The sequence below is a fragment of the Scleropages formosus genome, chromosome 1 (assembly GCF_900964775.1).
Source record: "Scleropages formosus chromosome 1, fSclFor1.1, whole genome shotgun sequence".
Taxonomy (NCBI): domain Eukaryota; kingdom Metazoa; phylum Chordata; class Actinopteri; order Osteoglossiformes; family Osteoglossidae; genus Scleropages; species Scleropages formosus.
Genome location: NC_041806.1, coordinates 15700262 through 15724791, shown reverse-complemented (window position 1 = coordinate 15724791; position 24530 = coordinate 15700262). Strand labels below are relative to the sequence as shown.

Below are 24530 nucleotides of genomic sequence, written 5' to 3'. Positions count from 1 at the left end.
TTGCTTGGCACACTTCTGATGTCCATGCTGTTGACAGCAGTGGGTCAGATGTCACCCTCTTTCTGAGCTTCTACCACCAACACACACTTCATTTTGCATAAACGGAACCCACGACTTAAACTGGAATTGTGTAAAAATGTGAAAAAATGTAAAGCAACTCTTCAGTGAACACTAAAAATTTTTTGCAAGAGAAACAGAAAAAGCTGTAAATGACAATCGGATCATCCTTTGAGGATTGTTTAATTAAATAGTCCTCAACTTACCTGTTTGCCATGTACTAAAATACTAGTTATTGACGGAGCGAGGCTGTCCACCAGTTTAGTTAAGAGACTGGCAGTTAGTCGTACAACAGACCTGGTGGGCAGAAAAACAAAAAGATCCTCACAGACTTCAGTAAATTAATTAGAATTAATTAATTAAAAGCACTTTTTAACATTTGGAAAGGCAGAATTTATAACTAAATCATAACAGGAATGTTTTAGACAAATTCAGTGTATAGTTTCTTAAAAATTACACTAACCCGTAATTTAATCATAAAAATATGTATCTTCATTCTCCCTTACAAATCCAGCGGAGCCCTTTAAAAAGTTTAGCTTGGATTTGCATTGGGAATTGTGGAAAAGACATAAAACAGCCGGTAAAAACTGACGACCCACTGTCTATTTATACAAGGACATTAGCTTCTATATTCCCCATTAACGTATGTTTTTCATTCATAACCATTCCCATTCCTCCTGTCGAGAGACAAATCGAGATGAATACTTAAGATGCGACGGAACCAGACGGAGACGGGGAGGCATTAGCATTAGGACTGTGACGCTGCTGCAGTGCCGGGCCTCTACAGCAGACTGCTGTCAGCAAAATTATTCTTTCTGAGAGAGCGGAAACATTTTAATGTTCACTAATGCACAATTCCATTACTGGGATGAGCAGGCGCCCGACACGCTCACACCTTTAACTGATGAACTTTTGCAGGCGATGGATGCAATGGAGCAGAGATGCTGTATGAGTGAGATCTGCACACCTTCAACCCACACTTTATTTTAAAAGTATAACTGCAAATATCTAAGGTTTCAAAATGCTATTTGGCAATGTGTACCAACTATTTATCGGCCGTTCTATTAGGTTTCTCTGCTGTCTAAAATTCAAATGACAGGGGAAATAAAAGCATGCCGAAAAAGACCATTCCACATGTAAAATCGTATCCAACGCTCCCAAAATGCAGCTGCTCTTCAGCTGAATGTGCAGATCATGAGACGGATGCCGGCCAACAACATGGTGCCCCAGAGCCACAGAGCATGGAAACAAACTTCTCCAGCAGCAAATGAGGGAAACACAAAAATGGTAAGTGTGTCACTCCGATGGGAGGAGGGTTGGGGGGGACGGCCGGCACTCGGAAACACCACACTCACACGTGACGCCAACAAAAGCACGAAGCCAAAGTATCAGCCTCCAAAGAGCATGCAGGGGCCCACACTCCCCTTTACCTGTTTACTATGGACCAACACTGTGGTAATGTGTGGCGCTATAGAACTGGCAAACTTCCTGGTTAAAGCAGCGGCGTAACGTACAGCCAGCCTACACAGAGGTTTTATTTTAATGTTGTTTCGTTTCTGGTTTTACGCACACTTTCCACAGCAAATTAAAATATATACAAACATCATTAAGCTGTAACACTTAAAGAGAGAATAAAACAATAAGAAAAACACCACAAAACACATCAGCAACCAATTGGAGAAAATGATTAAAAAAGGGACCAGCAAGGACGTCATTACATTGTCACAATACAATCTAAACTAAAAAAAAGAAATTATAAAAAAAATAAATGAATGAGAAATGAAAATTCTGACCAAAGTTTCCGGCTTCCAGCCCTTCTGTAGATTCTCTCCAGCTCGTCCATCAGGTTTTCTGTGAACCAGGAAGATGAAACCAGTCTCAGGATAGTACTAAAGGCCATACTTTATTAAATTTACAACTTTATATTACTATTATACTTCTCTTTTGCAACACAAGCAGACCACTTCCTTCAAAATAAGGGTAAAGAAAAGCAAAGTGAAAAACCTTACTATGAAAACAACGTGCAGAATCACAGTTAACCATCAAACGTGTTCAAATACAGGCTTCCCTTGCATTCCAAAAGCTCCTATTGTAAGAAGTAGAACTTGCGCAGCCTTTTAGTACACTTGTTCTTTTAAATGAAACAGGAGAAAATAGAGTACTCAGTGGTGAAGCACTTCAAGACGGGAGCAGAAGTTTAAAACATAGTAAGATCTTTTTTTAAAAAAAAAAAAAAAAAGACAAAAACAGACTAAAATAGACTTTAAAAAGACACGTTCCCCAAACGGAGAAAAGCTCTGCAGGTCATTTCTTCAATTCTCCTTCAAATCAAATTTAAAATATATATTTTTTAATATAAAATCCAACAGTAATCAGTGCGGTTATTGGTAACATGTTACTAATGACGAATGAAAATAAATGTCAAAAGTCAAGCAAGAAATAAATTATGGTCCAAATATAAAACATGTTGGTATTATTGTCATGCATAAAAAATTATGTTGTATTTTCACTGATTTCAGCTGAAATTTTGCATCCAGCAACAGATTTTTTTTTTTTGCTCTTAGAAAATACAGCGAATTCACCCCCCTCACAATGGGAATTTGCCTAACTGGGTGATTTCAGAGAATGAGCTCACCCCGTTAATTGAGCAATGGGTGTATTTATTTTTTCTGCATGAATTAACGGTAAATTAGTTTGTTTTCCAAGAATCCACTTTATGAACAGATTTTCAGGGACAAGTCAGACTACAGTACTTAAAAGAGGGAAGCCTGTATGGTTTCTGACTGTGCTCCAGCCAATGTCCATCACACTAACCTGACAACCCCATCGGCAGCTCATGTTACTCTAAAAATTTCATTAAAAACATTGAGGTGTCAATCATGGTCCCCTGTGGAACACCGCACACTTCACGAGCATCAGCTGTCAACATAACAGCGCTGTCTGAAACCAGGAAGCAATCCCACAAAGAAATCTGTGACATGAGCTGTGATGGCAAACTGGTGCAGGATATGAATGGCGGTATTATCGAGGAAAATGACAGTGTCAAGAGCGTGTGAACATTTCTGTTCAAACACGGCCCCCGGCTCTTATTTCACACCGATGGAGCCCGTTTCACACAATATCTTGGCTCTGCAGCTACAAGGATTACGTTCCGGATTCCGTTTATTTTGAATTAATTTGTCTCACAGCTCACAAATGGAAGGGGAACTAACATCTTTGTCAGGACTTGGACAGGTGGAGGAAATCCATCCATCACCATGGAAACCTGTCGGTAAATAAACAGCTGCCGACTGCAGGACACAGATCTGACAGGCTAAAGAATTTAACCTGTGACTAAATGCTTTCAATCCAATCCACAACTTTATATAGCTTCCACTACATTAGGGTCACATCCCGAGGAGACACAGTGCTTCAGACCCAGTTCAGGCTTTACATGTTCATGTTCATGCTTGCATGGGTTTCCTCTAGGTGCTGTGGTTTCCTCCCACGGTCCAAAGACACAAGTTCCAAGCGACCTGGTCACTCTATACTTCCCTTTGCGTATGTACTGTATGTGTGACTGAATAAGTGTGTGTGATTGCATGCCCTGCCTCACAAACCATGTTTCTAGGATAGGCTCCAAACCACCACGACCCTGCACTGAACAAGCAGTTACAGGTATGGGATGCATGGATGCTGATGCTTTAAGCCTTATAAATAGATGAGTGGGTAAAAAAATCTCACAGTCACTGTGGTCACCCTGAGGCTGAGTCAATGAGAGACCAAAACCAGGTTCACTTGAATTTCTTTTACCGGCACCCACCGTCTCTGGCGAGGAACTCTGGCCCCTCTTTCCTCTGCAGGATGCTGGCGAGTTGTGCCTGAGTGGCCAGACAGTCGCAGTCCTGGAGATTACATGAGCACATGTGAGATTGGTGGGCGGGGCACAGTTATCAGTGGCCGTGCTCATTGGCTGGAAATTTGCAGCAGCGCTCAGACTCCACCCACACGCACCACTACACCCTTCAGAGGGAGCACTATTTCTTTTTTAAAACGAGCATTAATTTGCTCGCACTGAGACTTTAAAAACCATACTTCGCCAATATCTTAATACTATTCATACCACATTTCTACCAAGCACTACACCTGCACCATGTATTATTTACTGCTACCTCAAAGATCAGTGACTGGTTTGTACGATCATCATGTTGGTATTTGGACTGTGTCCTTATAATACATGTCTACATACATGTGCGGATTGTGAGTGCTTTAGGAATGCAAATGTCATTTTTCGTGACACATGAACTTGCGCAAACCATACTTCATTTGTGCTGTACACCTGTGTTTACTGAAATGACGATAAACCTTAAAAAACTCAATTATGACATTATTATCATCATATTATGAGGGCCAATGAAGTCACTGACATTTGACATCACACGATATAAACCACGTAAGAAGAGCACAGACTGTGGGTTTCCCACTTAACCAGCGACGGGACATGAGAGGAACGGTGATGCATGCGGTGCCAGGCCACTTGGTGAGCTCACGTGGAACTTCTGAAGAATCTCAGTGCTGGACTTCCTGGTCCACTCGTCGATGTCAATCTCGGGCTGCTGCTCCAGGTCGGAGAGGTTGGGTGTGCTCATCTGCCGCTTCACCTTGGAGTCCTTGGGCAACTCGAGTTCCTCGAAACTCTTAAACTCGGGTATTCTGGGAGCAAAACAGAATAAACAAATTAACACACCGCAGTGGAGCACAGGACAAACATATAAAAAGTCATTGGTATGATATACAGTATGTATTAAGTTACAATACATCAGCACGGAACACAGTGGAAAGTTATTGAAAGGATACACGGATAATTTTGCTAGTTTGTATAAAACTAACAGAAAATATTTGAAAAAGCCACCCAAGGGGACAGCGTGCCACAAGGACTGCTTTTCTCTACTGAGAGGGCAAAATAAATAAAATTTAAAAAAAAAAAAAAAAAAAAAAAAATCTATCCTCACTTGTCAGCTTCATTTATGCGGAGAAAGTCAAGTTGTTCCACAACTGCTCCTGATATCAGCGTCTGGAACATTTACACCAAGGTTACATCAAAAGCCCTCAAACACGTGCTCACGACCATTAGCAAAACTACATTTGATACTTCAATTATGTTTCATATTTCAGTCAAGATGAGAGTGGCGAGCTTGATGTGTCTGTACTGACATGCTGAAACGCTTCATTTAACAACACAGCGACTGCGAGAGAATAAGAGAAATAAAAAGAAAGTAATTCTGTTAAATGGTTTATTTCGTACTCGTTCAGCCTAAATGGGAAAACAAACACGGCTCCTCGAGGCACAGCTCAAATAAAGGCGATAGAAGGTAGAAACCGGGAATTTGGCTCAAACGCTGCACTCTTTCAACACGACCGATTGATTTAGTACAATTGAATGTGATTTGCCCTAACGGGCGTTGACTTGGCACATTGTTAACCTGGGCATCGGCCGACACCCTAGACCTTTTCAGGTCGCTATGCAGGTAAACGTGGATGTGCGTGGCACCTGAAGTCTGTCCACGTGGACCTTCACTCCCCCGACGTTCCCCTTCTTGAACGATGCCAGCATATCGAGGACGGGGGTGAAACGGCTCCCCCTAAGGGACAAACAGGTTCACAACATGTACAATATTCATTCTACCACAATATGCTTATCCAGCATTTATTATGTACACATAGACACAGTCTTCAGGAGATATTTAAAAGTGATAAAGTACTAATACATGAAAGCTGTAAAAACAATCTGCCCAGACAGAGAAAACAGGAACAGCTTTTTTATAGCGGGCTGTCAGGACAAGTGTCCAATAATGTTTTTTTCACACAAACACCTTCACACGTTTTCAGTCTGCTCTCTGTTCTGTTTCTATGGAAACCTCTCCAGCGTACTGACAAACATTTTACCAATATGAAAATCAACTGTATCTATATAAATGGGAAGTTGAAAGGATTCGAAAGAACTGATCATACAACGGAACTATACATTCCTTGTCTCAGCCTGTATGAACTAAAAAGGGGTTAACAATGGTGAATTCTATACCATCACTCCAGTGAAACAACACATGTGCTCTTACTTGATGTTGTCTTCTCTGATGAGGACCAGGAACAAGGGTCTTCCAGGCATCTTCCAGCAGTGTTTGATGAACTGCAGGGCATTCTGTTAAAAGACCAAGAGGGACACATGAAAGAGGCCAGTGACTGGGAGGGGGGTGAAGAACTGGGCTCTGCATTCAGGACACAGTCGAAGAACTGGAAGAGCAGGACCTTGGAGCAGAGCACTTATCTCACTCTATTTCTCACACACACACAAAATGAGTAACACTTTAAACCATCTTCTAATAACATCAGATCAGTACTGCCGTTCTGCAATATGATGTTTTACTGGTTATGTATATTATATTACATTCAGTGAAAAACACTGCGGGGCAACTGAGCTGAGCTTTGGACGGAAAGGCATCAAGCAAATTCTCAGGTACAGGGAAACCTCCTGAAGAGGTTCACGGGGATCAAATATCATAGCCTCAGAAATTCAGTCGACTGCATGTGCACAATTCACTGAAGTTACAAGTTGCAATGTGCACGGCCGCCTTCCCTTTCCTTTGGCCAAGCAAGTAGCTGTGTGCTTCTCCCAGCTCACCCTGATGTCATCAATCAGCAGCATGACATCCTGGGATAGGTAGAAGTCACTGAGGTCAAAGACGATGGGGTAGCACACGACCGTCTTCCCCAGAATTCGATAGATCTGTGAAGGAAAGCAAAGTCACTACAAGTTTAAGCTGCAGTACGAGCAGGGCAGAGAAAGGCAGTGGAACGAGACCTGGGTGGAACAGTGCTCACCTTGCAGGTCCCAATGCAGCCTACAGGCCTCTCAGGGCGACCGCTCAGACCTAGCTTCTCATTGACCGCCAGGAAACGGTATGCCTACAGGGGGAAACAAGAAACACGGCAGCATGACACACGAGATGGAACTCTGTACCCTCCGGAGAAGCACGACAGGAATTGGGAGGTGGTGGAAGGTCTCGGTGGGTTGGTGTCTCCAGGATGAATTCAAAATGCTGTAATGGCCACTACGATCACGGACAGTACGAAGGCAGTGTCTCTGATCTCATGTTGCAGTGCTGCACCAAGGGAGGGAAGAGAAAACATCCAAGAAACAAGTATTATGAATATTCTTTCTGAAAGATCTGCAATGACAGAAAACTCACAGCTTGCCAGCCAGAGTAACTCTGAATTCATCGACTGCACTTTAAGCTCAAAATCTCAAAAGTCCCCTTTCTAATTTAGCACAAAGGTCCAGTTAAACCTCCTGCCTTTCCCTCCTTTCTTAAATGTCCAGAAGATCCAAAGAAAGCCTTCACAAAAGCTTGTTATGTGTGCAGTTTCTCTGCTTAGTTCAGGCAGAATTCCAGTTCATCCACATGAGCATTAGATGGCGCCTTAGTTCTCTTCAATTTCCAAGATAAACAGCGAGACGTACTTAATCTGACGGTCACGTAACAATAAAAAAAATTGTCCGTATCTGTTGGAAAAACATTAAAATGTAATTAAATTTCACAGCAGCTTACACTGCCTGTAGCGATGTCAAGTATCTGAAGGGAGAGAGGTACAGGCCAGTTTTACACTATTCCTTTAAATAATTCCCACTTTACTATGAATCCCAATGAGGACTAAGACTTAGAGAGGGGAGCTTTGTGACCTTCCAGTAAATTAGTGCTTAAAACAAAAAGTAATTATAATTAACATACGCCACTTTCTGCACACCATCATTAGCAGTACTGAGTCTGTACTGTTGTGTACTGTGGGAAATTAACAGCTAACTAACTTAGTTCTTTCCCCCTTTTGCCCACATGATGTGATATAGATGAAATTTCACCCACACATCATTAATAACTGCTTGTCCAGTGCAGGATGATGGTGGTCCAGAGCCTTTCACAGAGGCAGAGGGTGTAAGGTATACACTGGATGCAATGCCAGCAATGCCCACCCATCTGTAGGGAAATCTCACTTACACACACTACAGACAATTTAGAGTCACCAGTTAACATGAAACATGTCTTTGGACCGTGGGAGGAAAACAGAGCCCCAGCAGAACATCCAAAGAAAGATGGGGAGAACATACAAACTCCACACAAACTGAGCCGGATTCAAACCCACATCCGAACCCAGAGCCTAGGTGAGGTGAGGGGCCAACGCTACCGGCTGCACCATCGTGCTCCAAAGAGAAAAGTTACACAATTAAACAGTGGCCAAATGTAAAAATAAAAAAGTAAAACAATAACAATGCATAAGTTGCGTAAGAAGAAACGGCAGTGTCGTGCTCCAGGCATGCAGTTAAACAAACAGCCTTGTGAATCCAGTGAACCATCAAATGTGTGGACTCTCTCTCTGGTGTTTGGTCTAATTTAAAATCATTTACAGCTGAAATGGATCGTGAAAATAACACCTGAGCGATCCAGCGAGTCGCTTTTCATAGCCGCACATGGCGTCCCCAGAGGAATGAACTTGCGACGAGGCCTCAAAAGCATGTCACCTGTCATCAGGTAAACAGGGTTCATCTCAGAAGCCTGCCCCCCCCCCCGAGGCTGATCTGATGTCATTACAACAAGCACAGCTGCTCCAGTTAAGAGGAATTACAGTTAAAGGGTCTTTAACAGGAACAGCAGGCATCCTCTTTAACTCACTAGTCTGTAGCACCCGAGATTCGGCCAAAAACCTTATTTACTTTAAAGCAGCAATAAAACCGTGATTTTAAGGTCACTGACTTCACTTCATTAACAGCAGGCTCAGCCCGAGACATTTTTAATAATTTGTTGGCCTCGCGAGAGAATATTTCATCTTGGCAGAATAATTTGTCGACAAAGCACTGGGGGGAGCCCTAAACAGTGCATGAGGCCGGCAAGTGGCAAAGTGGTAAGAGCTGCTGCCTTCTACTCAAAGAACCTGAGTTTGAATCCCAGTTCTAGTTGTACTACCCTGAATTGATGCAACAAAAATTACCCAGCTGTTCAAATGGATAAATCAGTGTAGGTAGCTTAGCATTGTAAGTTGCCTTGGAGAAAAGTGTCAGATAAACAAATTTAACTTGCTGCTTGACTGATGCCGTGTTAGCTGATTTAGCAAAACATTCATTTACCTTCACCAGCTCCTTCTGGGGCCAGATCTGGATAGGTTCCACCTGCTGTGGGGTCTGGGTCTGGATGCCGTATGTGTTGAGGAACACCTGTAGCCTGAGGTAAACACCATGGTGCGGGTGAGCAGCGACATATGCCCTTGCCCTCCTCCTCTAACCCTGAGAGCCCCACACCTTCCACTCCCACATGTCCCCACCCATCAGCACCTTGCCCAGACACATGTGAAGTCTTAAGAAATTTAACAAAGCAGATGCTCAATAACCCACTCCATTTTAGTGTCTCTTTAGAGCGCTTTCCAGTTAGCACTGTAATGCTGTTGATTTGAAACTACTTGTCAGTTTTATTTAGCCACTGTTTCTGACCTGTACTATTCTCTCGATACGAAGTGCAATATGACAATAACTTACCATTCACTGACTTTTTCATAAAAAAATAATGCCACTCTACAAGTATACATATGTTACTGTGATTACACCATTCATCGAGATTACCCACCTCTGACTCTCAGCAATCAAGGCTACATGGGTCACCACATCATTTTCTATGGGACCCTGGAAAAGAGAGAAGGACAAAACTGGTCAGAGCTGGCTCACCAGGACTGTCTCGTCGCAGTTCTAATTACGGTGGGGCGCTGCTCAAGCCGAATGGTCTGCATCAGAAATGGAACTGACATTGTAGAAAATTCTGAGGATAACTCCCCCCCTCCTTAGCCCCCAAGAAAACCCCTTCCCCAACACATTCTTAAAGCCAGCCTCTTGTTAACATCCCTAGGCACAGCAGGTAAAAGAGCAGCTATTATCCACAGGGCCCTTGTTGATGAGTGTGCCGCGTGGGATTGAAGTTGGCAGAATGGACTCTGGAGTGATTCCCATACTGGCTAAATGGAGGTAGCAGTAGCAGAGTGTAAGGTTTGGGGTAGAGAACCAGGTGGGGGTAGGTGGTGCAATGTCAGGAGATGGCACTCAGCACCACCTGACTCATTTTCTCTATAGCTCTTTGTGCAGATGTTTCTTGAAGGCAGTCTAAGAGTTAATATACAAGTGTTTCAAATGGCATTGACAGATGGTATTAATCTGAGGGCTGCAGTACAAGAGGGGAAAAAAAATTATACAAACCTAATGTGGTGTTTGCATTCATGGTCACCACACACACACACACACACACACACACACACACACACACACACGAAATGAAAATGAACATGTTCACATAGCAGACTTCCACAACATATACAATTAGCAGGTTTTCCGCACAAGCAAAAAAAAAATCAAAGTTCTTCCTAAACCTTCGATACAGGAGAGGGAAGAGGTGGTGAACGCATTAGCACGGCGGTACACGGAACAGCAACATGGTCTAATTGTGGGCACAAAAAAAACAAGTGTCCTCTCGCTAAGGAACAATTCTAAAAGTGAACAGCAAAGACCTTGGGCTCTGGCACCGATTAGAACACTGACAAAAGGCGGACAGGGTCTTCTAAGGCGACGTGACGGCTTTCTATCGGATCTGACGCTCTTGTTAATTCTGCATGCTGGGAACCCAGACAACAAGCGGGGGGGACAGTGATTCTATTTCGATGAAATTTACCACCCTCCTTATTACCAATCAGCAGTGCTTATTTCAGGAGGGGGCTGGAGGGGCTACTTAAACGCCTCTCTGCTGATTAACTGCGAAGAAGATGTCTCAGACCATGGTGTGGAAATCAGTGGCAGAAACATATGACTGCAAAACAGAGTTTACTCCATAGCACGCACGCATGCATGCACGCACTTATCCTGAACAGCTCCTGTGCAGAGAAACTGGACACTGGTTCAATCTGTGCAAGGTTTCCATGTTTGTTTTTTTAAAAAAAATGTTTCTTTTTTTTTTTTGAATCCCTGTATTTCAGTGGGTTTCCTCTAGATGCTCTGGTTTCCTCCACGGTCCAAAGATATGTTTCAGGTTGGTTGCAATAAACTACTGTGCTGTATAGACCTGTGCACAGTGTATGTAATGTCTAATGCTGCAAGTCACCTTGGAGAAAGGTGTCAGCCGAACACTTTAGAGAAAAGCATCTGCTAAATAAGTAAATGTGGTCTATCATTATTATTTTTATAATTATTTCTGTGATTATCTTCATTGTTATACAGAGGGTAAGGGGTTAGCAGACCATTTTTCTCACAGGAACTAGCATGGCATAAGACTGTCTTGAAGTGTAGCAGGTTTGTTTCCAACAGACCGCAGGCACCGCCAGCTCTCCAGAGGGTTTGCAGCAACGCTGAGGACTCTGGGAAGGCTGTGGGAGGACTCCAATCGAGTTTCTTTGCAACTTGTGCCAAGAGAATGGAAAAGCGAATGTGTTCAAGCAGCCTGGAGCTGTGGCCAGGCATTGACGAGGCCGGGCACCTGATGCTGGACTCACAGGCCAGAGCAGATGGAGGGATTGGCTCTACGGTAACAACCCTAGGGGGTATGATTGAGGGACAAACATCCCATTTGAGAAGAAAATACTGAATTTTTCCAAGAAATTCCGGTCTTGCACTCATCTCACACTGTTGTGTATTTGCAGTTTATGTAGACTTGCGTACTGTTCTTTGTTGCACCATGGTCGCAGAGAAATCGCCATATACAAGCTATATAGAGGAATGACAATAAAAACCCACTTGAACTTGAAATTGAAAAGGGGCACTTACATACACAGTATACAGGGTTGGGATCAAAAAATTTGGTCTTTGGTTTATGCTTGCGCCACAAGGTTAACCTCAATCTGTTCGCTATGTTAGTCTTGATCAAGGTTATCTGAATGTGTTTTCCGCCTTTCTCATGATGCAAAATGCATCCATTTTTCCACTTTGGCAGCCTTTTTCATCACAGGTCTCTTGTTTTCTGCCACTTTTTGGCTGGTAAAACCATTACTGCATGCCCAGACCCTCCAAACTCGCCTGAGTCAACACCCTGCGACTTCTGGCTGTTCCTCAAAATTAAAATGATGATAAAAGAAAACCGTTTTGAGTCAGTTCTGGAAATCCAAGAACACAGACACAGAGCATCTGAGGGTGCTAACGGCAGACGATTCATAGAGCTGCTTCCAAAAACGGCAGGATTTTTAGAATAAATGTGTGAGTAGCCAAGGGGGGGGGGGGTCTTTTTTCTTTTTAAAAAAAAAAAAAAACCAAACTATATCTAATACATTTTTTAAAAGTACATTAACTGCGTTTTTTGATTGCATCTTGTAGCTACATGCTATAGGGTGGCAGTTAAAAAGCATACGAGAGAGAAGAGGCCAAAGGAATTCTGCTGGTTAGACACTAAGGACAGTGTCCTTCGGCTTCCTTCTCCGTACCGATTCCTGCAGCATGAGTGTGAAGATGTCATCACACCTGACCCTGTCTGACAGACAACCACTCCACCGTGTGTGAAACAATGACAGTCGTAAATGCAAGACAGCTCTGGCACTTACAAAATCAAACACGAAATGGGGCTGTGCATTTATGCAAGGATGCCCCAGGGCCAGGTTCTGCTGTTCAGAGGAATAATAAATTGCGACCAAAAATATTTCCTGCGCTGCAATACTCCCACTCACACAAGCAATTTGCATTTGGAACGGCTCGCGTTCCTCCAAATTAAATCGCTCCAAAGGATAACAAAATAGCACCCACTCACAAGACAGGCTTAGTCAGGAGCCCCGGATGACTGATTTGCATGAATTTGATTCCGGTTCCGTTTCATTCTTATAAATCAAACGCAAGGGAATGGAGCTCAGACACAGCGGCTGGTGTGGAGAAAAGGCTCACTGAGCACCTCAACCGCATCGCAACCTCGCACATAAATGGTACGTTTGCCAGACGATAGTTTGTATTTTGCCACCCAAACTGAGCATCGCATTGTCGAAACTCGTCTCCTGCTCAGAGTGACAGGGATTATGAAGCACCCTGCAGACACTGTGAACCAGCAGAAAAAACCAGCATCTTGATTGAGGCACTTAACCTGAACTGATACAATACAAATTACCCAGCTGTATAAATGAGTAAATTACTAAATAGCTTAGTGTATAAACCTTAAAGTGTAAGTCACCTTGGAGAAAAGGGTCAGACTAACATAATAAAATGCTCATCCTTGGAAGGAGCTCACAATTGTTAGTGACTTTAAAAAAAAATTAAAAATTCAACCAACCAACGTCTATAACCGCTTGTCCCAGGCGGGGTCACGGCAAGCCGAAGTCGACCCAGCAACACAGGGTGCAAAGCCAAAGGGGGAGGGGACACACCCTGGACGGGACGCCGGGACGCCAGTCCCCCCGTATGGCACCCCAAGCAGGGCTTGGACCCCAGACCCACCACACAGCGGGCACTGGCCAAACCTGCCACGCCACCGCGTCCCCTGACTTTGGTAAAAAATATTAGCTAAATGAATAACTGTACAATGCTTCAGGTACCCTCATGGGACCCATTTCCAGTCGCTTCTGTGGGTGCTCCCACTGTCACTAGTGTACAAGAAATCACCATAAAGAAAAACAAATACCCACACTGAGGAAGTAAGTTCAAAAAAGACATACAAAGACCCAGAGCCCAATAAAAACTGCAAGCTGCTAAAAAAAAAAAAAAAAAAAAAAAAAACAACAGGAAAAATGAAGATCGCCAACTCAAGAGCTTCTTCCCAGTGACCTAGGATGGAAGAGATCAAGATCGCACTGAGAATACCAGACAGCCTGGGATGTTTTCTGTGGAACAAATATATTTACCAGTACCAACATACTGCTACTGATACAACTAGTGCAATAATATTTGAAAAATGACAAGAACAACCATTGAGTTATCTTTGCATTCTTCCACCCCTCAAACTGCAACGTAATGGTGGACTTGCTGTAAAACCGACACGTACAGAACACACACAAGGATTCCTTCCTTTCCCAAGAGCTGCAACAGCTACAAAGAGCACACTAACAAATTAATGACAAAGCGGCAGTTAGAGCAATTGCTTTGCAATCAGGACTTTGGTTCAAATCTCACCTCCTGCTGTACTACCCTTTATCAAGGTACTCATCCTGATCTGATTCAGTAAAAAATTATTCTGCTGTATGAATGAACAAATCAGTGTGAAACAGTATAAAAAATGAAGTCACTTTGGACAAAGGCATTGGTCAGTATCATTAACATTACTTTATTTAGCAGACACTTTTCTCCAAAGAAACTTCAAACGAACTCTATGTAGTGTTATCAGCCCACAGACCTTATTCACAAAGGTGGCTTACACTGTTAGATACACTACTTACAATGGGTCACTCATCCATACACCAGTGGAACACATTTTCTCTGTCACTCACACACTATGGGGGAACCTGAACAGCATGTCTTTGGATTGTGGGAGGAAACCCACGCAGACATGGGAAGAACATACAAACTCGACAAGAGACATGAGCGGGGATCGAGCTCACATCCACTCACACCACCCAGGCGCTGTGAGACAGCAGCGCTACTCGCTGTGCCATCATGCCATAGCAGATAAATTAAGGGATGGTTGAGCTGTCTGAACAACCAGCAACCACAGAGTTACAGGTGATGAACCTGGGTGTCCCCTCTGGCTGGTTCATAATGTGATGATGCCAGTCTGATGACTGCTTTGTGGTTCTTTTTTCAGCAACATCTTGAAAATTCCAGCAAGGACAGTTCAACAATTATATAAGCTAACACAGAAAAAAAGTATTATTCTGTAAAAATGTAAACAAAAGCTGTTCTGAAAATGCCTTGTGATGATAACTACGTGATGGTTTGCACCTTGCCTCCCATTCAATGTGTCTTCCAACACGCCAGGATGTATCGATCTTCTGTAATAGATTTCTTTTTATATTATATACTCTGCGTTATTATACCGAGGTCTGAAGTTGGTCCGACCACCTATTTCAAGAGAAAAATCTATTTGTGTTGTGATGAGTTATAACAAGCCTGAGATTGTAAGACCTGCTGCATTATATTCTCAGTGAAACTCAAGTGAGTCGGGAAACAAAAGGTGCGATGGGCAACGAAAAGCTCATGGAGATCAACCTCTGATGTTCAAGAATTACAGTATTAATGTCATATGTCAAATACTGAGCGGTGTGATGCAGGTCACAGTTGTAAGACAAAAATGGTGGGAAGACACGGGCCTATGGGCTGCATGTCTGTCCTCGAAAAAAAAAAACTTTCAGTGATCCAGGACTTATGACAGGAGACCAAAATCATGCCAAACAAGGGAGCTGAGTAAGTTCATTTGAGCGGCCTGTCAGTAATATCCCAAACAGGGTTAATCCCTTCCCACCTGCCGCTAGCAAGCTGCCGGGCCATGTTAACACATAAAAGACTGAGAGAACTGTCTTTCTCAGTCATTTGCAACACAGACAAAGGGAGCCGTCGAGATCTAGCACCCCTTAGGACTTCGATGGTGCCAGCGGCAAAGGCATGCGGCCCAAACGCTCATGAAGGCAGGCCGTGTTCCCGAAAGCAAGGCTTTTTTTGTCGGAGCAAAGAGCACTTGGGTTACTGCTGCCCTCAGACAAACTCTTCCGTGTCATCGCAGCGCCACCGGGTTTCAAACAAACAAACGCTCTGAGAAGAAGGAAAGATGCAAGTGACAACTGAAGAAATATGGAAAGGTTTTTCTGAATACGGCGGGGTTATTTGTTACATTAATGAAATATTTGCAGACACTAATTGAAAGCCTTTCCCCTTGTACAACTTATGAAAATTCCTCCTAGCTGAAAGACGATTTAAGCACCGCCTCACTGACTCAGCAGTGGCCTTGAACCCAGAAGCGGAATGTCTCCCTGTGACACGCTGAGCTCTAGACCAACTAAAGCAAATACTGGAATAAAGTAGTTAGGGGTTATAATATGGTACAAAAACAGCACATTTTCACATTATAAGGAACTAGAAATTCCAGCCTTTAGTGAGGGGCAGTAAGTAACATAGCGGTTAGAGCCGTCGACTCGCAATCAGTAGGGGTTTGAGACCCAGCCCTTGCTCAAGTTCCCTTGATCAAGGTACTCAGTCTGATTTAATACAGTAAAAATGACCCTGCTCTATAAATTAGTAAATCAGTGTAAGAAGCTTAGTGTGCAAATCTAACATTGTCAGTCTCCTCGAAGTAAAGCCTCAGATTAATAATTAGAAAAATCAAAATAAGCTGTCTTCTTAGCCTGGACCCAGCAGCTATAACAACAGAGAAATTCCATTAAGTTCAAGTTCGAAGACAACAGCAGCTAATTTTCTCCTCTGTATTAAAACCCTTCATGCATCGGAGGGAAGACTGCTCACAGCTAGTGCCGTGTGCTGTGTGCCTGATGAGCTGCTCCAGCCCAGGCGCAGCAGGGTAAAAACGGATGGCTCGGATCGGGGAGTTTGGCCATCTGGAGCTCTCACAGTTCAGAATTACAATAAAGAGGAGCACAGGGGATTTAAAAAATATTTTTTTTTAAAAAAAAAAAAACCTTTACATTTTATTATTTTCATTTTCTGAATCTTCACCCGCTGTTCAAGTCGCATTAGGGAAATCTCTTCTGATTCGCCACTGCAAACAGCCGCTAGCATTCCATGAGACGAGGAATCCAGAAGAACACGGAGGAAGCATCCTGTCTGTTCGCCACACAAAAAGAACTGAGAGAGCTAAGTTATTAGGAGGAATTCTGCTGCCATATCTGTGGGCACCTGGAAGCTATTGTATTATACTTGAGTGCTTTCACAGACTGCGAAACAGAGGTACTTATCCTCAGCTACACTCTGGGATTACCACAATTTCACCATGCTGGAGCTGTCTGCAGTGTAGTGGTTAGAGGTATCACATTGCACTTGAAGGAGCTAGATACAAATCTCACCTCTAGCTGTACTACCCTTGATCAAGGTATTTATCCTGAACTCATACAGTAAAAAAAATACTCCTCAGTAAAAATGGGTAAATCAATGCAAGTACCTTTGTGGACAAACCAAACAGTTACTTTTGAAAAAATGTGTGAGATTAACAATAATTACTCAGATGTTTTGTGGACTCAGGTGCAGTAAGTAGCTTAATGTGAAAACCTCACACTGTAAATTGCCTTGGAAAAAAAGCATCAGACATGTAATGATTGAGAGTAAAAGTTTCGAAATAAACACCTGCAGGATCCAAGTATTCATCCCATCTCTGAAAGCATCACTCGAGTAGCAGAGGTTTCAAATGTGATCCAAAACCACCTCATGGTACGAGCCAGAACTCTGTTAATCCCAAAGTGACAAGCACTGCTCTTTACAGCGGTGATCACATCCAAAACAGTGAGGTGGTCCCACAGGTTACGTCAAACCTGCCTCCCATGGAGTCACCTGGAGTGCGGCACACTTGTAGCACCAGAAGCAACACTGTTTTTCTCCATTTTTGGCAGAGACAGGAGAAGCATTATGTTGATGTTTGGCTGTGATTAAGATTCCATCCGTTTTTGGAAGGTCTTCATCGTTCAAAGAGAAGGGCTTTCAAACACTCGATATTTGTGTGTTGGACAGCAAGTGAACCTCTTGTACTGATGACTCGGGCAGAAATAAAGCAGCAGCTGAATGTAAGCCAAAAACACAAAATGCATTAGCGCCACTGTGGCGCAGGTTTGAGAAAACCCCGTAAAATGCGAGAGAGTAAAAGGATGCACAGTTCCACCTCAAGCAGGGTCACGCACCATCGATCACAGGTGTGACAAGAGAGCACTATGTGGCAGGTGCCAACATCTCAAAGTCACCACTCACTTAAGGTGAAAATGAAAAATGATAAGCAATAACTGCCCACAACAGTCATGATAAATCTTTGAGCAACAGTAAATCAACCAAGGAGATGAAGAGAGGAACAGAGTGAGGGTGTTGAACAGGGACCAAAGGGTATCTTTGCTCAAAGGGTACAACAGGGGGAGGAGACTAGAGACTAAATTTACATTTGTTCTTCAATTAACTTTCACCAAAGTGTAAAAGGAATAAACGCAAGTGCATCAACAGCAGATGAAGAGCTTAGATGCAGACACAGGATTATGGACACACAGCTTGTGTGTCTGACATCACCATGTTACTGGTTCACATCCCTCCAGTAGCTCCTACAGAAATGGCATTCAAATAGCAAATACATAGATAATCATAGCAGATGGTGTTGGACTCATTTCTGCAGCAGTCAGGAGATCAGGAAAGAAGTGGTTTTGAAAGAGATGGGTTTGAAAGCTTTCCAGAATGTGGGAGAGATTCAGGAGCTCTGAGGGACACATGGAGATCATTTTACCACACTTTCACTATTAGGCTGCAAATATTCTTTGATACACACCAATTCATTTCAACATGTTAGAAGAACTACTTTTCTGCTTATGGGTTTAAATTTAAAATGAATTACCCAAGGCTGAGTTTTGCTTTGATGCAATGAAAATACAAAGTTGTACACACAAAGTCTTTATCATTTCCTTCCTTTTTAAGCATATCTAATCTGCATTTAACATCCATTAATATACTGCATTTTTGCCAAACCCTCAGCACTGAGAATACTACATTTCTGCATATTAAGTTTCTTCTATTGATTCATCAGGCAGTTAGTGGTGGTTATTAGAGCTGCCAAAAAAAGTTTATATCTTGTGTCCTTATAAAATGTACTTAGAAACTTTTCCAGTAAAATGCAGAGCTTTAAAAACGGCTAACAATAAAAGCTTTGTGTGCTGCTTTGGATAAAAGCACATAAATAAATAGATAAAGGAATAATAATGATAAAAATGGCAAAAAATGTTCTTTCCTGGTATTTTATTTTGACTATGATTATTTTTAAGGGGGTTTAAAAATAAAAAAATTTAAAAAAAAAAAAAAAAAAAAAAAATCAAACAATGATTTTTTTTTTTTCTAAAGTCTGAAGTGGTCCCTCAGAGAACTGAAATAATGAGGACAATCTTTCTAAAGGAAATTGCACTCAGGGGAAAAAATAGAAATCAATCATCAGGGCCAAACAAGAATTCGGCGACCGTTCAAACGCCACTCGGGTTTCAAATGACTAAGAACTCTGACGTGAGGATGTTTATAAACGAAAACAAAAGATGTTCTGGGTTCATTTGTGTCCAATTCCCAACGGCTGTGCTTCCTTGCTATCAAAAGCACAAAAACTTGAGGCAGTTCCTCAAAAGTGTCGCTCGTTGTTTTGTTCATTAAATACATTTTGAAGAGTCAGTCAGCAATGAATCTGCTTTGCAATGGGTCCACGTCTCAAGCACGTCTCAAGTGACTATAATGCATTTATATCCTTAGGTCCTGAAAAACACCCATGGACCATATGCAACGGCAATATGAATAAATGCTTGGTGGCCCTGCTCACATGGGAACAAGTGCTCTTGATTTTGGCCCTGATGAGGTGGAATAATCTGGATCTGATGCATTCTTCCATAATACTCCTTTCCAGTCATCCACTGCACAATGTCTGTGCTCTTTTGGCCATTTTAAACTTTTTATTTGCTGGTTTCAGATATGGTTTTTTTTAAAGCCAGCATGCAGAGTCGTCTTCTCATTGTTGCAGATGACACTGGTATTTGGCATGTACTATTTAAGGAAGCTGAACACTGATGGCCTGTAAGGTGTCTGTTTCTCAAACTACAGACTCTGATGTACTTATTCTCTTTTGCAGTTGTGCATCTGGACCTTCCGCTTCTTTTTCTACCCAGTTCAGATCCAGTTTGCCCTCTTCTCTTGAGACAGTAGTGGACACCTTTGTACAAAATCTTCAGTTTCTTGACAATCTGACGCATGAAATAACCTCCATTTCGTGAAACAACAATGGACTGAAATGTTTCTTCAAAAAGCTGTTTCGTTTTGGCCATTTTTGAACCCAGAAATGAACTTTAGGAATGCCAGTACCTTACAACTCAAGGAAAGATGATTTACTTACTTTTTTGAACACAAGAATTGGTTTTAGCCGTCGTAGCGCAATTATAAAGGTTTCTCTACCACTAGGGCCATTCTGGGTTTAAAATTAGGACACTGGAGCATATTGCTGAAAATGGGGCTATGCCGTCACATGTGAATAATAAATTAGAACTCAGTCATTTCAAGCAGTAAAAACCATTTGCAACACTGGTAATGATGTCTTGGCTGTATTTTTAAATCAGATTTAGTGGTACCTTGATAAAAAAGTATCACTTCTTTGAAAAACATGAAAATCTCTGGGTGATTCAAAACTTTTGAACGGTAATGTACATACATAGGAAAATATTCTACATACATACATATATCCTATATTATTTGCACATTACTTGCACGTGGCGACTGCTTTGTATTTTGTTGACACTTTTTATGGTTTGTATAGTGTTGTTACTTACCCAAAGGTACTTACCCTAAACTGTGCCAGTAAAATTACCGAGCTGATAAATGGATAAATAACTGTAAGCTTGTAATTATAACTTTAACATTGTAAGTCACTTTGGTGAAAAGCATCAGCTAAATTAATAAATTAAATGTCTTATTTTATGTTCAGCACCAAACCACAACCAATTCGGGTATGCTATATCCTGGTAATAAAGGGTTTTGAGTTCTAAATTTTGTAAAACAAACAGCCTACAAAATGCATAAACATAAATGTACAGGTCTGAAAGTTTGATCACTGTTGCACACCCACCTGGTTGGAGTAGCGCATGCTGACATTCCTCTGCTCTTGAGGAGGCACATAGCGGTGGATGGGGTCGATGTCCTTGGGGCTAATCAAGCCATCCACTGGAAAAGAGATGCGCTAAATTAAACATAAGCACTCTGTTGTTTTCATTCACCTGCACCGTCAGTTGACAAAACTGTATTTCCTAGAAGACATCGGGTTTTTCCCGATTAATGTCGCTATAGCTGCTGACTGTTACGAATTGTAACGAGTTAGAAATCCTTAAAAAACCATAGTGTGACTATAGCGGTGTGGCCACAATATGGTCAAAATCCATTAAAATCAATGAGCGGTGTCTGGGTGAAGAGACTGGAAACCAGACACACGAGCCATTAACCGCAATGGGACGACAGCAGACTAAAAAGAGGTGATGATGATGAGCCTTCAAGAGCAGACAGGTGACGTTCAGGTGGAGCGAGTGTGCTGACCCAGCAGCATGGCGATGTTGTACAGCGCCTGCCCCCACAGGAAGAGCTTTCCGTCATGGCCGGAGTTGCTGGGGAAACGCTTCTGACTGCCGGGCCGCTTCTGCTCCGCTTCCACAAAGTCCGCTGGCACATAGTAGTACTTTGGCACGACCGTGTGGCCTACAGGAACAACCAGATGGGAAGAGGTTGCTCTGAGCTTCAACCCGCAGGCGAATCCCAATCAGCTTTTGTAAGGATCGTCTTCGAAAATAAGACCCCCCGCATCACCTGACAAACTCCAACAAACTCAAAAGACACAAACAAAGAATATCAAACTTGCACACCGTCGTAGGTCTGGAACACAGTCGCCTGTAGCAATTCCTGATACTCCTTGACTTGGCCTGAATTCCCCCGGAACACACCTGGAACACAGACCAAACCCACATACACTTACTTGTACAGCCCATTCAATGTTGTGACTGCTAGTAGCACAGTGGTGAGTGTTGCTACCTTTGGATTTGAAGGTCACAGGTTCAAATCCCACCTCCTGCTGCAGTGTCCTTCAGCAAGGTATTCTAATTTGCTCCAGTAAATGAAAATATGCAGCTGTATAAATGGGTAAATCACTACAAGTGGCTTAACGTTGTAAGTTGCTGCGGAGAAAAAAATCCACTAAATGAATAAAGGTAAGTACCTTACAATTATTTACCTAGTAATACAGTGGGGTAATTTTTACTGTATCAATTGAGGGTGAGTACCTTGATCAAGGGTACTGCAGCAGGAGGTGGGATTCAAACCTGGCTCCTTTGAGTAAAAGGCAACAGCTCTAACCGCTGCACCACCTGCTGCACCATATGTTCATCGCAGAACACACACACAATCCACACAGCAGATATTCACACAAACATTCAGAGAAGCTGACTGTATCAATTAAGCAGTGCTTTGCTTTTAAATGAAGAGTTTATATTTAAAATAACAAGGTGATTAGTGCACCCAAAGGAACAAAGAAAAAGTTCTTACCGTCGATCATCATGAAGATGTAAAACATTGGGAACTCGCACTCAATGCCATCAAAGAGCTGGCAAAAGAAAAGTGAGAAAGTTGAACTTTCTGAGCTCAGAACAACGACAACAGCAATAACAACAACCAGTGCGCCGTTTGGTACTATATTCATCTCTTCATTTCCCATAAATGAATAACTAATTTGCTTTTGGCAATAAAAAACCATGGTAAGACAGTGACATGGTGGTTAAATAAACAGACAGAGATCTAAAAGACTGAGTTCAGTTCCACACTGTTGCACCATTGAAGGACTTTCTTTGACAAAACATCCAGTCCTATTACCGTGGTAAGGTGCAGAATGATAAGTTCACCCAAGAGTTTGCTGAAAAGGTACAGTTTATGATGTAAAGTGAACAACTGCAATATCAGGGAAACGTTCTTCTGAGGCTGTACACACGAAAAATTCAAAAGCCTGCAGTTTTTTTTGTACATATATTACAGTTATTACCATAACTATACAAGCTTTCATATTTGCTCTCAAACAGAATCAACCAGAACTAATTTACCTCCACTTTACTGGTGACTATGACAGAAAAATGGCTGTTTTCAAAAAAAAAAAAAAACACTGAAGTAACGAATGAGTCAAGAATATTACAGTTTCCATCAATACTACCGGCCGATAAATATGCTGAACTAATCCAATATAGCAACACAAAGTCTGAAAATTTTATATACCTCATTGCTATACAGGTTCAAAAAAGCTTACAGGTTTTCTGACTGAACTGTATATTTTTTTATTTTGGTGTAAAAAAACTCTACATAAATTAGTTATTGTCATTACTGCAGGACTAAGGGGTAGCAAGTGGTGAAGTCAATACATAAAAAATTACCCTGGTGTATAAATAATAATAATAAATAACAGTATGCAACAAAATGTGAAGTTGTAGAAAAGTGTCAGCTAAATAATAAATTAAATACATGTAAACGTATACGGGGGGCGCAGTGGGTTTGACTGGGTCCTGCTCTCTTGTAGGTCTGGGGTTCGAGTCCTGCTTGGGGTGCCTTGCAATGGACTTGCGTCCTGTCCTGGGTGTGTCCCCCCTCCCCAGCCCTACGCCCTGTGTTGCCAGGTTAGGCTCCGGTTCACCGCGACCCCGCTTGGGACAAGCGGTTTCAGACAATATGTGTGTGTTTGTGTAAATACACATTGTGAGTTTTCCGAGTGACATCAGACCACAACATTTCTCCAAAGAGAGAGAGAGAAATGTACTTCAGCTACTAGATATGTAAAGGATGAACTGCTCCACTGATCTGCTTGCCCATGTTTAGGGCTCAAATTCCAGACAGAAGGTCGTGTGTGAAACAATTCACACGGTGCACAAAGAGCTACATGGTAGAATGCTCATATTCAGTACCTGTGAATAATTATTCATAATCATAAATTCAGGAACAACACTGGAAAAACATGCTGGAGAATTGATCCCTTGGGGCTCCTTTGCACTGTAGTGTCCCCCGCATCCCCAAGATGCCTGTTCAACACATCGCACTGGTACAGCAGTGTGTGCTGTTTCTGTCACGGTGTCCCCCCCAAAATTCAATTAGTAGCTTGCAATCATCCCTGCCGATCTGGGATAACCGTTTCCTGAAGCCATAAAAGATAAGTGAGCGATTATGGTGTGATAAAAGTGACACGTTGTGTCTATAAAAGCTTTTCTTTTCAGTGGCCCATATCCCACAATGCTACATTGCTGGCTCATAATCTACGTACTCCTGTGCTGAGGATGAATCATGCATGAGATCAAACTGTAGACCCTCCCCTTTGAGCAGATACCTCTTAAATTAGGTAGTCGGCATGGTGACAGCTGCGGGAGACGAATATTTTTGTGGGCAAGGCCCAGTATCTCAAGACAGTGGGAGGGACTGAAAATGACTGGAGAGACCCTTTGAGGGATAGACCAGTGCAGTGGGAATCACTAAGAGTAGTGGGAGTGGCTAAGAGTAGTAGAAGTGGCCTAGAACAGTGGGATTGGACATGTGTTACTGGAGGGACCTGAGTCTGTAGGAGTGGCACACAGTCCACAGAGTGGTTTGGTGCTGTTGGAGGTGGTCCAGTGTAGTGGGAGTGGCCCAGTGTGGAGAGAGTGACCAGGTGCGATGAGGATGATAGAAGTGGGAGTGGCTTGGTGCAGTGGGAGTGGCCTTCAATCACAGGGAAATTTAAACAGAACTTCAGCTTAAGGGCCCCTACCTACCTAAGCAATCTGCAGGACAGTATTTGTACAAGCAA

General features: G+C 42.5%; 1 protein-coding gene across 4 annotated transcripts in view; it reads right to left on the bottom strand.

Moving 5' to 3' along the window:
- Window positions 1–24530, bottom strand: part of phkb (phosphorylase kinase, beta) — a 67895-nt gene that overhangs the window by 4384 nt on the left and 38981 nt on the right. For 3 of the 4 annotated variants that reach the window (XM_018758147.2, XM_018758148.2, XM_018758149.2), the window contains 15 exons: window positions 22262–22319; window positions 21586–21663; window positions 21263–21421; window positions 20802–20896; window positions 9705–9760; window positions 9212–9305; window positions 6916–6999; window positions 6716–6820; window positions 6153–6235; window positions 5588–5678; window positions 5049–5110; window positions 4587–4749; window positions 3860–3941; window positions 1851–1908; window positions 1488–1578 (listed from right to left, as the gene is read on the bottom strand). In XM_018758147.2, the coding sequence (XP_018613663.1) occupies window positions 1488–1578; window positions 1851–1908; window positions 3860–3941; window positions 4587–4749; window positions 5049–5110; window positions 5588–5678; window positions 6153–6235; window positions 6716–6820; window positions 6916–6999; window positions 9212–9305; window positions 9705–9760; window positions 20802–20896; window positions 21263–21421; window positions 21586–21663; window positions 22262–22319 (1359 nt within the window). Of the gene's footprint in view, window positions 1–263; window positions 355–1487; window positions 1579–1850; window positions 1909–3859; window positions 3942–4586; window positions 4750–5048; window positions 5111–5587; window positions 5679–6152; window positions 6236–6715; window positions 6821–6915; window positions 7000–9211; window positions 9306–9704; window positions 9761–20801; window positions 20897–21262; window positions 21422–21585; window positions 21664–22261; window positions 22320–24530 lie in introns of all 4 variants that reach the window. The other variant, XM_018758146.2, reaches the window with a different exon arrangement.